The sequence below is a fragment of the Anoplopoma fimbria genome, chromosome 3, assembly GCF_027596085.1.
Source record: "Anoplopoma fimbria isolate UVic2021 breed Golden Eagle Sablefish chromosome 3, Afim_UVic_2022, whole genome shotgun sequence".
NCBI lineage: Eukaryota > Metazoa > Chordata > Actinopteri > Perciformes > Anoplopomatidae > Anoplopoma > Anoplopoma fimbria.
In genome coordinates this window covers 16,431,911-16,448,913 of record NC_072451.1, presented here as the reverse complement: position 1 = coordinate 16,448,913, position 17,003 = coordinate 16,431,911, and the positions used below count along the sequence as shown (strand labels likewise).

The window sequence follows — 17,003 nt, the reverse complement described above, 5'->3', positions numbered from 1 at the left end:
TCTTATTCTCTGATGGGACAAGCAAAGCATCCTTTGTTCTGTTTCTGCTCTGGAAAGTTTCCTCATGGAAGATTAAAATCTCACCTCCTCAAACAGAATACTTAAACCCGCAGCCCTCACGAACCCCAACACCCAACTTAGTTCATATATAACAGTATCACATAAAAGAAGGAAAATGGCTGTGACAAAGCTTGACACCGAGAGCAATTGAAGATGAGGCAACATTGCATTTCAGGTCACAAACATCCATTAAAACTTAAAACTAAATGATGAAGACTAGGACTTAAGATTTTTTATTATTTTTTTTCTTCACAAGTATTTTTTTTTTTTTCTTATCATGTAAGAAAATAAGACAAAGAAACGTTCCACTTCTCACATTTTCTCTCAATGGCACACAAGGTGAAGGTGTTAAGTTTTTTGGCAGAAAACAAGTAAAAAGCAAGAAAGAATAATGAAACAGAAGAGTGCATTATGACTTTCATGTTCAATACTCATATTTAGTATCCGATGACGACACCGTTAAATAAGGGAAACTAGCGTGACTGTTACAGAACCTAAATCTTGACTATGTTCAAACGTATCGTAAGCAAAGGCTTTATTTGCATAGCTTAAAGGTTCAAACAAAACTGCTTGTATATGGGCTACATGTTCTATCAGCTATGTGTTGCTACCTCAAGGTAAAAGACAACTTTTGAAAGCAATAAATGCACAATTATGAAAAGCTCTTTGAGTGCAGGACAGTATGCCTTTCACCAATTTCAAATGAGAACATCATCAAACATAAGTCATCCATTCTCACTTTCATAACTTGGATTACCATAAGGCTTCTTTTTGTCATACAAAGACTGGAAATTGACAAAACACAAAAACAACTGGCATTTTTACACTGAAAAATATTAAAGATTAAGTATGAAATAAACTGGTAAACCACACGTGGGGTAAGTCACAATGTTCTGTGGACAGTTCCATTCTTTAGCATTAGCTTCACCAGTAGTCACGTCTTAAGGCTTAGAATGGGTCCCCACACTGCTCCACAGCTTTAACAAACTAACTCTAACATCAACAGAGCAGCAACATCAAAATAAATCTCACATAAATGCATTCCAGCTACAGAAATTGTCTTAACACATTTTGGCATTCAGATATTGGTGTATTTAAAAAATAATATGTTCTGATTTGTATGCTTTGTATTAAAGTACATTCTCCCCGTTAGTGGCGGGCCGAAGGAAGACTTGCAAGAGTCGACGCTGTACTTCTTCTCCCTCTATATGCAAAACATATGTTAACATGTGTGGTTAATACAAGGTTTTTCAAGGTGGGAATATATATTGTCAGTTAAGGAGCTGCTGAGTCCCAGCTTTGCGTGACATGGTGACAGCAGGTCAAAATAAGATGGACAAGTCTCTCTACCATTTCTGGCCTTTATGTAAAACAAATCTCTAGCGCCCTCACTGGCCCTACAGGGACATGACTCGAACCAGCAAGTCTTGCCCTGCCCTGACTCACACCGCCCGAACAAATTATGGATCCCACTTGGATCTTGACTGGCTGGGGTAGCTGAATATGTGCACTGTCACAGAAAACTGCATGTAAAAATAATACGCTTCTTTTCACATATTAAATGAAAAAAGGTGTATTTCACAGGTGGAAATTGTATTAACCTGTGCTGGTCCCGTTTTCACTCATCTCTTGATTTCATGGCTTCAACCCATTATACCTGCTTTTCTTTCTCAGTTAATTAAGAGTGGATGCCGAGAAAAATGATTTGGATAGTTTAATCACGAGACGATAAAAATCGAATGGCTTTTCTCTCCCCAGGGGTTTGGCTCAGTCACAGCAAAACACACAAAACACACACACTGAAAAATATCTTTCCCCATACCCCATTTTCTGGAAATTATGTATTTGCATTAGACAAATAAATGAAGAAAAAAAACCCATCACATGCTCTTGTTCCCTTTCTCTGATATTACTGCAGATTACTGCTGCCTCACATCTAGGCTTGGTTCACACACAGAGCACAAAAACAAAACATCCCTCTACATAAACAAAACACTGTGGGTCATAACTGGTTTCAAAGAGAGAGAGGGGTTTTCATTCAAAAAGTTAGGTGCTTTGCCAGCAAAGATGTGTGGTATGAAAAGGTAGAAAGGAAGGGCCTTATTTAGTGAAAACTGAAATCACTACAAGGTGGACCTAGTTTGGTGATACAGTACATGAAACAAAATGTCAAAAGCTGGGAGTAACTATTCTGGTTTTCACTATAGCCCCTGGTGGGAGGGAACTATAAGCCATATTTGGCACAACCGGTCGGACAGGCTATCTGTTGCTTTTTCTCTCTGTGCAAAAAACCCGCAAAAAACCCACAAAAAGCAGCACTGTGCAAGGAAGCCTGACATCTAGTCAGTGGTTCACAAAGCCTACTAACTTTAAAACCAGGCTGTGGGATGTTTGGTCTACCCCCATTCTTTTCATGTAAGGCTGCTTCCACAAAAAGGAGCAGGTGGACACACGAAACTAAAGAAAGTCACTGGAATGCTCTGAGAGGATTGAAAAATAAAAATGACTCAAGTCTATGGAGGAGTTACATCAACGGACAAGCAAAGAGTAAACATCTGCCACTTTCTTTGATCCCATCTGTTGATATCAGAACTGCACCAAAAGCGTGGCCTTTTCCCCCACCTAGAGTTGTGCATTTGTAGAGCTGTAGGAGGGGCTGGGATGGGAGGGGTGTGGTGAGGAGGAGGAGGAGGAGGAGGTGCACTGGGCTGTGAAAAAGGTTACGCTGCTGTTACTCCCTCTTATCAGCTGCTTTCGACTGTTCCCTCTGAATCATGCAGCGGCGCACAATGCTGTCAAAACTCCCCAGGTAGAAGAGGGCGATGGTCCGAAATAATCCCATGGTAACAATCTGTACAGAAGGGAGAAGAGATAAGAATGTTAACAATGTTAACAGCATCCTGGAGCAGCACTACCAATGCACTGGCCAATGTGACAATATGATGTAAAGGGCTTTACCTGCTGGAGACCCTCTGTGATGGAGGTTACAGGTGACATTCCACAGGTGAGGGCTGATAGCATGTAACCATCCGGTCCCACAGAGCTGTTGAAGTTCCCCTGCTACAAGAGCAAAGGAAATGATAGGCAAGTAGATTAACAACAGACTAACCATCTACTTAATGTTTAAAACAGGACAAGAAAACATGGCGGGTTTGTGGCAGTTGAAGAGAATTTCTTACCACTGCATCCCGAACAAAGACTTTGGCCACTTGGTCTGGTTGACAAACTCCAGAGGTTTCAGAGATTAATTTGGTCTCTAGAGGCTAAAAGGAGGAAAGAATGAAGGAGAAAAAGGCTTTACGTAGGGGGGGGATTTGTAAGTGAAATTATCAGACTGTTGGTTGTGTTAAAGAGATGTTTACCTTTGTCTTGTTTTCCTCAGCCAATCCTGGAGTGTCAGTGTCAGGAGGGTAGGCTAACGTCACATAGATATTGTATGGCTTCATCTGGAGTAGAAAAAGAGCAACCCTCAATAATCATTGTGACCTGCCCTTTGACAAACAAAAATCAACATTTTATATTTAAAAAAAAAAAGTCTTAAGGAAATAAAATTAGGTATGAATGCCCCCTAGGAATCCTGGTTATAAAATTTACACAGGCAATTTATCATCCCTCAGCAGCCATGTGGTGTAAAAATATAATTAGCTAACTTATTTTAATTAGATGCATAGTGAAGTTGAAATGCAGCATGTTTTTCTTAGTGTGCAGTAGAAACCTGTGGAAAAGGGTATTCAAGAGCAAGAGTGAAAAAAACTCACCTCCATCTGCAGCGATTCTGCTAAGCCACGCAGGGCAAACTTGGATGGGGAGTAGGCAGTGTATCCAAACAAGCCGATCTGGCCTGCTTGGGAGGACACAAACATGATGCGGCCCATTCTTCGCTCCTTCATGGTGGTTATGACGGCTCGTGTCGGGTAAACGCTGCCCAGGTAGTTCACTTCCATCAGTTTCTGTTGGAAACAAGGCCAAAGTTCCCTCATATGATAAGATTGTCCACATTGTCTCGCTAAATATTTATTACACAACCTCAATGGTGTATCACAATTTCTCCAATTTACTCATTGCAAGTGACCCTTTGCTAAGTCCTGCCCCTCAAAAGCAGACTGGCCTATTATAGCGTAGCATTGCCTCGCTCCCACCAGGGTCTGAAAAGTATTCGGCTGTGCTCTGTAGACTCTCCTGCAATCGTTTCAGATTTTATTCATTTTCAGGCTGTTTTTGAACATTTTAAAGATAGTCATGGTTAAACTTCGTATAACAGGGATACTCGCTACCTGGATGAGTTTTAAGGAGAAATTAATTTCTTAATCATATGTTTCTATATAACCTGTGGCACTAACATGAGCAGATCGTTAACTAGCGTTAGCACTTTCACGTTAGCAGGTTAACGTAATGTCGAAATATGCTGCTTTGTTTTTTAATGATTGTAACAGTGAAGAAAGACCTACTCGGCTTTACAGGAACAGCGGTTGTTCCTTAATTTCATTGCCTTCTGTCTGAACCAGGTGATGTGGTGGTTCACTATTGCACTGGGATATGTAGGCTTTATCTATCTATTTAACCTGTTTTTGCTGCTGAATCCGTTAGACATCCTCAGACACATATTGCAGATCCTTCTGTCTGCTTCTCTTTGAAAACTCTTTTCCAAAAATTGGATAATATTTATTCAGGTAGTGTCGTTAGTGACTGTGGGCTCCATGGTAGCTCTGATAGCTCGACAGAGCAGCACTGGGGGGCGTGGCTTAGCATAAGGAGAATTTGCGTTAAGTATTACCTTGGCATTTAACATGCTCTTAATCTTTTCTGACAGTAACAACATCTCTTACAGAACCAGACAGCATTCAAAGCTCCCACTTATCCATCTGGTAAATGGAACACATATAACATATATTTTCAAAGGCCAATTTTATGGTTCTAGAGCAAATCTACCATGTTGGTCTAGATTAAATAGATTTGTTTTTGTAAAGAAAGTCGTTAAATCACATTTATCTGATGGCTAAAAGGCAATATTGTATGTATATAATTAAAATATGCAAGTATTGCTACCAATACCTCCCCAAAAAATTGAAGTACCATTCTTATTACAACGTAGAAACATTTGGCCCTACTCAAATACCTTTGTAAAACTATACCCTTTTTAATCACTCAGGATATGAGTAAATATGAGCTGTGAATAACTTTTATGAAAACTGTTTTTAGTACTGTTCATAGTAGCTTATTGAATTCTTACATAAATAAGACCATACTCCCAGGTACCTACTTTAAAACGGTCCACTTCCATTTCCTCAAACTTCGCAGAAATGGATGTCCCAGCACAGTTCACTAACATATCAACTGGCCCCAGCTTCTCTTGAGCCTGCACAATGGGAAAAAGCCACTTCAGTACGTAAACACTGAATTATTTAAGGAATCTAAGATGTTCCACTGTCGTTACGAGGGTAACTTTACCTGCTTTATCACACTTTCCACCTGGCTATATTCACTGGAAACATCCACTGATATGCAGAGCACCACCTGAGTAAGGAAAAGTTGTACATGATCTTATGCAATGACATGCTAAATGGCATCAGCTATTATGCACAATATGAACACGTATACAGTCATAACTAGTAACACATAAGTAAGGTGCTATAAAACAATATCTGAATATTTCATTGAAATGAATGCTTAACCCATACCTGTTTGTCATTGATGGCAAATTTCTCCAACTCTTTCTTCGCTTGAAGCAATTTAGCCTAAAGGAAAACATGCATATTTAATCTGTAATAAAAACGTAAGATTCATAAAACTTATGACAACATGTCAAATCCTCAGAACATGAATAGTCACAGGCAGGTGAATTGTTTAACATAAAATAAAGTAAATGTGGAATATAAGTGGAGCTCATCATCCACCTTACATGGAGCAAATTGACTTTTAAAATAGATTTTACTGTGTTTGACATCAAATGATTTGGCTATAACAACAAACGGGTAATGGAAGGGATGATTGGTTGAATGTGGTTTGTGCTGACCTCATTCCGTGCCACCAAAGTGATGAATGCTCCTTGCCTGTAGCACTCAATTGCAATGCATTTCCCAATCCCACTTGAGCCTCCTGTCACCTACAAATTCAAAGGGTAAGACGATCATTAATCAAATGTCAAATATAAGGCAGCTGATTTGCAACTCATAAACTGGGGGCACAGGTAAACTGGGAATAAAAATAAGCTTCCTTAATGCAATTAAATAAAGTGAATAATGACGTGCAAGTCAGTTCTGCTATGGTGTTAGTACACCTGCATGATGAAATGAAACAAGCTGCACTATGTTGCACAGTTTATTAGGTATATCGGACACATAAGTACCAACTAATATAATATAATATAGGCTGTATAATATTTAGCCTAATACAGGCCACAGAGTTATCATGCTCTAACAGATCCAGAGAAGTGTTGATTCAACTGCATGGTCAGTTTGTGGTGCTCGTCAACTCTATGTTAAATAACCATGAAGTTGACCAGCAACTAAGTTGAATTAGAATCACAGTTTCAACAAAACTTAGTATTGCAACCTTCATGAAGATGGGCTGTAGAGCGCTGGTAACGTTAGAGCACATGTAGACGTTAGCTTCGTTAACGTCAACGTTCCAGAACGCTTACCCATGACGCCACGTGGGCGTGTCACTTCATAACTGACAGTTCACCGTCCTTTATAAATTCGCCACAAAATGTTTCAGGCAAAAAGTTTCGGCTGGTTGTAAGTTGTAACATTGGTGCTGATGGACATACATGCCGTACACATTCCGCCACCTTAGAATGCAAAGCTAACTTTAGCTGTACCGTTACAGACTGTTGGTTACCGTTAGTAGGTAAATAGCACTGTGGTGCGCTTACCACGACGTGGGCCCCGTTCAGCTTCAGAGGCTTGGGACTGATGAGAGGCGATATCATGTACAGCAGCAACACAAAGGCAACAATGAAGGCGGCGACCACAAGAAGCATGACAAATGGCAGGAGAAGCCACCAGGAATTGATGAAAAGCCAATCCGTGATCGTTGAGCTCAGCCCTTCTTCAGAGGACATGGGTGAAATTTGGCAATCGTTAGCTTGTTTGCTAACTAGCAGGCCAGCGTCTGGAGTCCGATAACGGAGATACGAGGCAGGCGACGGCCCTGAAAAGGGGGAGGGGGATACAGACGTCGGGGGAGGAGCTTATCCGGGGTTTCGTAACGAGTCGAAAATGTTTAACGGCCAGGTCAAAGTACCGCTGTGGACATGGGCTCCCAGTGACAAAGCTCAGTCTGCATAAACCAAAACAAATCGAGCCGTGCTCTGTACGCGAACGCTCAACGCTGGGCACCTGGTACTTGTAGTCTTTAAGCGAGCCGCTCCTGTGGAATCTAAACGCAGCGTGAGCGTGCATTAACCACAACTCCCGCAATGCAATGCTCCGCTTCCTCATGCGTCGTATCTGTATGGTTTCCGTCATCGCTAGCACCACACTCATCCCCTGTGCTTTACACCCACACGCATGTCACCAGGTATGTTGACTGATAATACCGTGGGGGGGGGAGTATATTTAAAATTGTGAAACCTTATTTAATGAACCTAACGTTACAAATAAATCGTACATTTCTTTACAAAAAAGTGAACGGCTTTTATTGATGTAGCTATAACTTTTATTTACATTATTGAAACAAACACAGCAATTCGTATGCATGAGTACCCTCTTCACAAAGAAAAGGTTCAAGAGTTGGCTATATGTATAGACATTTACAGTAAAATAAGAGATGTTCCCCATCAAAACTCAAACCCTTCGGAGCAAAAGACCACAGTTTTATACAATCTCTAAAAGAGTTGACATGAAATTTGCAGGTATTGTACATTTCTTACTCGTAGTGACAAAGCACTGGATATATAAGCAGCATGATCAATTTAGAAATAAACCAATAAAAAATAAATTTGCAGCTTTTCTAGAAGGCACACGGTGCACACTGCCGCGCATGGCTATGTAGTTCATGCTTGGAGATGCATTCCTATATTGTTAAGTATACAAGAAGATGATCTCTCAACCTGAGCCATCAGTGTCCAACTCAGTCTTGTTTTATCAAAAGTTATGTGACTTTATGTTAACATAAGGCTTCGTTTTTTGCAGTTTATATTAAGGATAACCAGCAAAGCCTGTGAATAGTAATGAAAATATATATTTATACAGTAGGTTGCTAAAAGAAAAAAAGCTATGAGCTGAGTGACAAAGCAAATCAAAGCTATTGAATCCTTGAAAAATTGTAAAGTAATGCTGGTCCGGCACCATTGGGGATTCACCCTTGTAGCCGTGCTTAATTCCAATGGAAAGAGTAAACAAATGCAATGTCCTTTGTTAGGGAACTGGATAAACAATCCAAAATTTCCATAGGGTCTAATGCAGCTCTCATCCTGTGTATCTCTGTCTCAAAACTCTTAAACATCCACCAAAACTGAGACAATGACACACTTCACCACAACAAATCCAATGAACTCATGCCTCGCTTCACTCCCCCAGCCCAGGATTTATACAACCCACACAGTACAGTTTAAACTATAAAATGCTTGTTGTTTTTTTTCTTCTTCTTAATATAAAATAGATAATACACAAGGGGCATTTATTAGTCTAGTGAGAAGTACTTTGAATGGAAAATAAGGCCCTAAGAGCTAGTACTAACTTAAAATAAATTATCTTGATTTCAAAAACCTTATTTGCAATAATTGTTGTGTATGCCTGCTGTTAGTTTCCCTTAGTTGCTTGGGCTTTCTGCCCATCAAAACCTTTAGTTTTTAGTGCTTAGTCAACCAACCTTTGAAGTTATTTATGTCGCATTGAGTATTTCATCAGGTCAGCTGCAGATGGGAAGTCTTTAATGTTCTTTGGACAATGGTTAATATCAAATGAAACAATGTCCTTCCACCCTTTGCGTGGTTATCAAATTGGCAATACAGCACAGTATCTTGTCCACTTTTGATAAACCACAAAGCCTGGTGTATGGTTATGATGATATAGAGAGACAGAGAGAGAGAGAAAAATGGTACAAGGACAGTAAAGAGAGAAAATCACAAATCCTTTGGTTTGGCTTGGTTCAATCATCCCACCTAGCCTTCCTGTCCAAAGTCCTCTGTGAATTTTTTCAGTTTGTCCAGATCTTGTTCATTGACTGTTGGCTTCGTGTTGACCTGAGACCTGAGCATGTCAGACTGAAAAGACGAACAAATATTACACAATATTAAAGTGAGGACTCAAATATGAAGTCATATTACCATCTAGTATTTTTACATCCTTACCATGGACACTATGGGTTCCAATAGCTTCTCCCCAGGTACATCCATCCATGACATCTCAATCGCGTTGGGATCGCCAGGTGAGCAAGGAGTCAAGAGGTCATCTACAATAAGGTCGGCGTCAGTTCTTGATGCACCTCGTACCTAATTTAAACCACAATAAATGAAAGGAAACATAAGTGAGAATTAGACAACCGCAAAATGTTACACTGAAGCCTGAAACAGAGACGTATATTTTAATAGACATACCCGTTTGAAGTGGGTTGCTGACTGGACCTTTCGAACAGGCTGCATTAGGGCATCTCTGACAATGACACTGATATCTGCTCCCGAGTATCCATCTGTCTTTTTGCCCAGAGTGACAAAGTCGGTGTCGTTGAGACTGTTGGGGGTCGATCCAAGATGGAGCTTGAACATGAAGGAGCGGGCGTGCTCTTCAGGCAGCGGGATGTAGATCCTCTTCTCAAATCTAAAGAGTTGTTATTGGTGTACAGTCAGCAAAAGGTGAATGAGAACATGGTTACGAACAACTTTCAAACCAAGTGATAACAATTACCTTCTTCTGATGGCTGAGTCTAGGGTCCATGGGATGTTTGTTGCACCAAGTACCAGCACTCCCTCATTGTTATTGCCCACACCTGCAAAACAAAACAAAACAGTCAGGGGTAAGTGTAAACACTCAAATACAAAACAATGATACTATCTACTTTCACTGACACACGATGGTCCGTTCTGCTTTCTATAGATCTGTGACCACACATTAGATGACTGTGCAGCTGTCAAAACAGGCCATTAAAGTGCAAGTTACAAAATTATGGATCAAAATAAGACTATTTCAAATCTGCTCATTAGGGGTTTCCCAGTGTTTTATTGCATATGGGTGCATCATAAAAAAATCCATACAATTTTATGATATTAATCATCTTAATCTAGGGAAAAGGGCACAAGTGTAGCACATATTTAATGAGTTTGGCCACATTTTAGGTTGTCACTAAATTGATCATGAGTTGAGATGTGTCAGGATCAGGATGCTTACCACCTTTGCTCAGCAATTTCCTGGGGGAAGCCCCGTTATCGCAAACAGATTATGCACATAGCAAAAGTGAGTCTATGAATGTTGCCATCAGTGGGTTATCATCTCATAACTATGTTGCACTTTTTGCCACACCTCAATCTGTGACGTCACAGCAGGTGTTTCCCCCTCACCTGTCAGAGAGAGCGTATCAGCTGTGACATCTGAGGTGTGACCAGAATGAGCATGCTGTGAAGTTGCAGAAATGTTCCGCCCCATGTGATTCAGAGGTCATTTAACATTTAAATTGTTCACGTCATTTGGAAATAAGTGACAGGGAGAATTAAAGAGAGTCGGAAAAACACTCTGGACTCTCTGGAACAAATGGGTTTCACATGAATCTAAAAGTTTTGCCATTGGACTTGTGAATCGAGGGATCCAACAACCCAAATAGTTTAAGGTTACCCAAAAGTACCTTCTAGGCAACAAGCGAATGCAGCTATAATTTTCTCCTGTGCAGAGCTCAAGTTTCTATGGCGTTACATTTGTGTATCCCATGCTATGCAACTACAAGGATTCAAGTGAAAATCTAGGATGAAGAAAAAAGAAACTAAAAGAGATTCTTCACTTAGTGCATAAACACCCTCTTTCTACTTAGACTTCCATTTTAGAGCCCAGAATCTGCTTACTCATCCCAAAGAACATTGCTGACCAAACAAATTCACAACATACAGTAATTAAAAACAATTGTTTTGACTCATCAGACTTACCCTGCATCTGAACCAGGAACTCTGTCTTAATACGGCGAGCGGCTTCGCTCTCGTTCTCACTTCTTGAGCCACACAGGGAGTCTATCTCGTCAATGAAGATGATAGAGGGCTTGTGCTCCCTTGCAAGGCTAAAAAGATTCTTCACCAACCTGGGAAGTTTAAGAAAGTTTAAGAAATTAAATATCAACTTGCTACAGTATATTTTTATGCTTAACTCATGCTTTTGTGGAATACCAATCACATGACCTACTTTTCACTCTCTCCCAGCCATTTGGAGACAAGGTCAGACGATGAGATGGAGAAGAAGGTGGAGTTGTTTGCCTCAGTGGCAACAGCTTTAGCCAAATAGGACTTTCCTGTGCCAGGAGGTCCGAAGAGCAAGATCCCTCTCCAAGGAGTTCTCTTTCCTGTCAGTCAAGCAAAACCATCATTAAGGCTACATTAATGTCAACAAAAACCGTCAATGCACTCTGACTCTCTTCTGCCATTTAAGAGCAAAGCAATGAGGAAGCCTTCCTCTTATAAAATATTAAATACCTGTGAAAAGGTGGGGAAATTTGATCGGAAGAATAACTGCTTCTTTCAGCGCCTCCTTCGCTCCCTCTAAACCAGCAACATCACTCCATTTGATGTTTGGTTTCTCCATAACAATTGCACCTGTAAAAATAACATTAGATTTCTGAGGAGTCTAAGTAATACCTGGATTATGACAGACTGCATGTAACAACCTCACAAGAAATCAACAAATACTAGGACAATTAAGTTAAGATTAAAAATGTAGAAACCCTGCAGAAGGCCCAACAGTGATCAAAGAGAAAATTACAAACCTGAAAGTTGATTTTGGAACTTCTTTTTCTCTGGATCATCCCCTTCATCGCTTTCATTGCTGGAAACACAAACATATAGTTATGAAAATATATAATGAATATATCATTTTGTCTACACATTTAGTACAAAATAATTTATTTGCACTGATTTTCAATCCAGGTCTGAATGGCATTAGACCGGCCCCACCCATAAACACACCCTTTGTCATCAGACTGTGACTCTTTGACAGGCTTAGCAGGAGGAGCGTTTTCTTTCTTCTTTAGATACTCCTTCAACTTCTCTGCTCTGTCAAGGTATTCAGCACATTTTGCCCGGATGCTCTGTTTAGCTTTGTCACTCTGGGCTTCATCTGTCAGGAACAACAAAGAAGGTACACAAAAATGATGATTTCAGGTTTGAGTATTTGTCCCTTAAAAGAGGCATCACCCTCCTCTTTGCATTTCACCGTTAGTGTACTTTGATTGCCATATGAAGTTACAGCTCTACAAACAAGCAATAACATCTAAAAATGTAGAGAACATTTTTTTCTTACCATCAACACTGCTATGAAAGTTTACAAAAATAGCTTGCATGTTTGAGAGATTTGACGCCACTCTTAATGTATGTCAAAAAGGAATATTATCAGATTGTGATTCCTGTTGTGGCTAACAGCCGTAATTATCAGACTGTGTGGACACTGTACACTTAATGCAAATGTGCTGTTGTGTGCCTTACATTTCACCACATGGAGGAAGTACTGAACAGCAGCCTGGTAGAGACGCAGAGCCTCCTCGTATTTCTGAGCTTTATCCTCTTGAGCCGCCTTGCTGGCAAGATCAATGGCTTTCTAAAACAAAACAAGACACAGAACAATGTTAGTTGTGTGTAGGTTCTACTGTTGATTAAGAAAACACACAGCCGTGGGAGGTTAATGACAATTCAAAGACATTGTTGACAATGTCTTTGAATTGTCATTAACCAGGACAACATCAATCAACCAACACAAACATTCAAAAAACGAATTTAAGCGGAAAATGTATTGAAAGAACTCAATAAGAGTGACAAACACGTATGTGAAAAAGTCAGTCGCAGGCAACCCTCCTTTATAACGTTGTTGTATATTTACCGTAATGTACCAGCTAGAGGTGAAGACCAGGTTTAACACCTGTCCTCCTGTGATGCGACACTACGCACAATCTGAATGCACTTCTTTCACTTCCTTTTGCTTACAATAGCTGCAATATGTAGCTTTAACACAATGTGTGCTCGTAGAACAACCTTTACAGAATATAACGTTAACGGTGTTGCTTTCCGTTTGGAGTGGATGTCTTTCCAGAGACCAAATGAAAACAGCTAGCGAACGTTAGCTAGCCACGCTAATCCCATTAGCTTCTTCAACAAAGACTCACGCTGTTACACTGGGATAACCACAACCGCACAACACGTTGCTTTAATCAATATAAACTCTAGCCTTCATGACGCATATGGGACAAAATGTCCCCTTTCGGTGGTCTTTGTTGTTCACAAGTTAACTGCCGAGTTGATGCTCGTTAGCTAGTCATGCTAATTAGCAGCTAATGTTACAAACGTCACAATATATTACACGGTACGAAGCATTTACACCAAACACCACCCCGCAGAACAGGGCTAGGGGTCTCGGTTGTCGAGGACTAGGTTACTTTTTCTGTTTAGCCCACCACGTGAACAACTTAGTTCGCCTTTTCAGCGTTACGCGTTTGAGCCTTCGCTGGGTTGGTTCTCAACTTACCTGTAAATTATTGTTGGTAGCCATAACGGCTGATCACAAGTCCAATAATCGAAACGAATTGAACAACGCCGTGGGGAAACGACTTTTAAAACCTCTGCTTTGGAATGTAACCATACAAGTAGACTGTTAAATCCACAATCGGGTTTTTTGGGAAGCTTGTTTTCGTTTTTTTCAGATCGCTCCAGAGTCAGTTCGAGGAGGAAACTTCCGCATTGAAAAGTCGATACTCGCGTGCACGGAATGTGGTGACGTCAACGCGTAGCCTCGTTACAGTTCAGACAGTAGGCAAACAGTATTTGCCTACTGCCTAAAACTATAACGTTGAGATATGGGATCAAAAATGACTAAATTTTGTTTCAAGTCTGTTACCCTCATCTTATTTTACATTATATTTATTTTTAAGATTTTTCGTTTTGCTTGTCATGTGGCTTTATATGTGGTGTCTTTGTTATCTGTTAGTGGTTGACCTATAGGCCATACCACTTACCTTTATGTACCATTTATGGGTTTACCAAATCCAAACACTATCACACTATGAATGATCAAGCCTGTTCTAACACAAATAACAGTGGTGTAAGTAACAAAGTACTTTTACTCAAGCACAGTACCAAAAAAATATTTTACTTACTTTACAACATTATTGATGAACACACTATTTCATCAATGATTATAATTAATGATTATAAATAATAACAGTTATATAACATATATGATTCTGAAATGGGCAATTCTGCATAATGATTACTTTAACTTTTGGTACTTATTATTATTATTAGTTTTGATGCTAATACTTTTTTTTACTTGAGTCTGAATACGCGACTTTATACGCAAGTATTTTTATACTATGATATTGCTACTTTTACTAAAGTAAAAGTTTTGAATACTTCCTCCACCACTGATGAATTATCTAACATCTATGACGCACTTGAATAGGTAGTCCCCTCATACTGCATCACATCTATACTGTTGTGAACTTGGGACAGTAGTCTGATTGTATCATCATGGAAAATAATGTTACTATTTGTAAAACAAATATTATGTATTTAATTTAAGTAACAACCTCTTTATTCACTAGGTACCCCTGTAATTCTTCCACTCTGTCCAGGTACTGTTTACATTTATCTCGGATCTTCTGGTTGCCATCTTTACCCTGGGGTTCACCTGATGGGGAGTAGAACATTTATTTAATAGCATTCTGTCATGTTATTGATTTAAACACTCTATCGTAAGAAATGAATAGGATGATACAAACTGACACAAACAAACACTATTAATGGCTGAGTATTTTCCAGCAATGACAGTGATGCACACTCTTGTACAGACTGTTAGAATGACCTGAAATGTCTCATTATGTGACATTGGATGGATTTTGTTTCCAGCCGTAGTGACGCACGTTTTACAATGTGCAGAAAGTACTTGACAGCATGTTGGTAGGAGATGATGGCCTCCTCATAGTTCCCAGCCTGGTCTTCCTCTGAGGCCTTCTGTGCTACGGCAATAGCTTTCTGAAAGACCAGGAATATTACACATACTATCATAACTTATGCTTCTACTGAAATCAATACATGTACATGATACTGATATGTACAACACATATCAGTATCGCATAAACTGCATTAATCCACCTCATCTTAACTAAAGTAATACAGTAGCCTACATTGTTGTTGTTATTTTATTGGCAGTTAGTACCAAATTATATATATTATTATTATATTATAAACAAATTATATATATTTCTAAAAATGCTCTGGAGCTACTGCTTAAATTATTAATTGATTGTTTGAATAGTTGATCTACGGAAAATGTATTTATTTATTAATTTATTCCAAATTTGGTATTCTAGTCATTTCAGTAAAGTATCGTGTAATAATATACATTTTTCACAGGTGTTTTGACTTGTAATTGCAGGAAAGGGTAAACAATAACAGGAATCATGATAAAGTGTAACATTAAGTCATGCCACAATACCAGGGCCCTTAAACGGATTACCCCAAGTTGAATTGAGTTGTTTGTAGTGTTATTAACACGCCTGTACTGTTTGTGCTATGAAATGTCAAAAGTCTCTACTGTAATAAAAGCAGTCTCTCCCAAATATTATTGTTATAGAATAGAGAGTCAATCAATTGAGAAATATGTGATGCATTGTATAGTTAGTTCAAATTTGCCATAAAAAGTATGTGATGTGACCAAATCATTTTAGTACCTTTATTGCTGCTGAAACGTTATCTGTGCCCAACTATGGCTACCCAACGTTTTATGGTGATTTTGTGTGTTAAACCAAAGTAATAGAAAAACTGTATAAATAGCACCTGCCTTTGCACATTGAGGCTTATGACCCGAAGTGAAAAAGACTTATTTATATTAGAAGTGTAATCCCAACGAGAATACCTGCTATTTTGACCAACAGAACAGAACTACACTGCACATCAAATATCTAAAAAAAACAATCAGATCACAGATAGAACTTTGTGTTCGCTCACATTCACTGCTTAAATCATTTAATGACCTGTGAATGAATAATTTCGCAGACTTGCAACTGAATCTGTGGACTGATGGAGTTCAGTCAGCTCTTGCAGACACCGAAGTATTGACACAAAAGTTCCTGTATTCAAACGAAGAACTGCGTATTCTGTGACAGTTTCAATTAAGCACACCATAGACTGAATCCAAATGTAGCCTATGTCAAAATGAAACCCGTCACATCGCATACAGGGAATAGACTCGGTGTTTGTTCCTACACTGCACTTGTCACACAACACAACACAACACAACACTACACTCCATCGACAAACCGGGAGCTTCCCGTCTTAAAGTAATGTATTCATCCTACCTGTAGAGTAGTCGGCTCCATGAGGAGAACCCCTTGAGAATTAAAAAACACAGCAGATTCAACCAGCGATCCCCGCCAGTCTTGTTTCGTTTACCCAGCCGTATGTCACCGCACAACAAGTTCCTGTTTGCTTATTACTCCCTCAGCACTGACACATGCGGCCTGGCCGGTCACAAGGAATGGCAACGATGCTGGAAGGAACACTCCTGCCAGTGAGTCACGATGATGTTTTGTTGTCGTGCAAGTTGCAAAGACAACACAAGTTGCCCAGCCTGTATGAATGACCCAAATAGAAACAGCTGTTTCAGAAATATGTAATCATCAACTTTAAAATAGAATTATTTTTCGAGACTGTAGAAATAACCAAAATACAACATCAAGTAAGACAGAAAAGAGTCGTTTTAGATGTAGCACAATAAAGTAGCTCTTCTTTCAAAAGGCCAAGTGACGTGTAAAACCGGATA

At 39.5% G+C, this 17,003-nt stretch overlaps 2 protein-coding genes across 3 annotated transcripts; both read right to left on the bottom strand.

The window, feature by feature from the left end:
- Positions 1-285: 285 nt before the first annotated feature.
- kdsr (3-ketodihydrosphingosine reductase) lies at positions 286-7,452 on the bottom strand. The gene is made up of 10 exons (XM_054625125.1): positions 6,935-7,452; positions 6,074-6,163; positions 5,739-5,795; positions 5,509-5,574; positions 5,321-5,416; positions 3,819-4,010; positions 3,423-3,506; positions 3,240-3,323; positions 3,019-3,120; positions 286-2,911 (listed from the first exon to the last, which is right to left on the bottom strand). Exons 1-10 carry the CDS (start codon positions 7,121-7,123, stop codon positions 2,792-2,794), a joined length of 1,080 nt encoding a protein of 359 aa, XP_054481100.1. The 5' UTR covers positions 7,124-7,452; the 3' UTR covers positions 286-2,791.
- A 245-nt stretch (positions 7,453-7,697) lies between these two features.
- On the bottom strand, positions 7,698-16,981 carry vps4b (vacuolar protein sorting 4 homolog B). 2 transcript variants are annotated; one of them, XM_054625121.1, is made up of 13 exons: positions 16,540-16,981; positions 15,103-15,214; positions 14,770-14,870; positions 12,677-12,788; positions 12,161-12,311; positions 11,962-12,020; positions 11,672-11,791; positions 11,385-11,541; positions 11,135-11,283; positions 9,909-9,990; positions 9,602-9,821; positions 9,356-9,496; positions 7,698-9,268 (listed from the first exon to the last, which is right to left on the bottom strand). In XM_054625121.1, exons 1-13 carry the CDS (start codon positions 16,558-16,560, stop codon positions 9,167-9,169), a joined length of 1,527 nt encoding a protein of 508 aa, XP_054481096.1. In that variant the 5' UTR covers positions 16,561-16,981; the 3' UTR covers positions 7,698-9,166. The 2 variants fall into 2 exon arrangements, with proteins under 2 accessions (XP_054481096.1, XP_054481097.1); XM_054625122.1 differs by lacking the exons at positions 14,770-14,870; positions 15,103-15,214; positions 16,540-16,981 and adding an exon at positions 13,710-13,931.
- Positions 16,982-17,003: the final 22 nt, after the last annotated feature.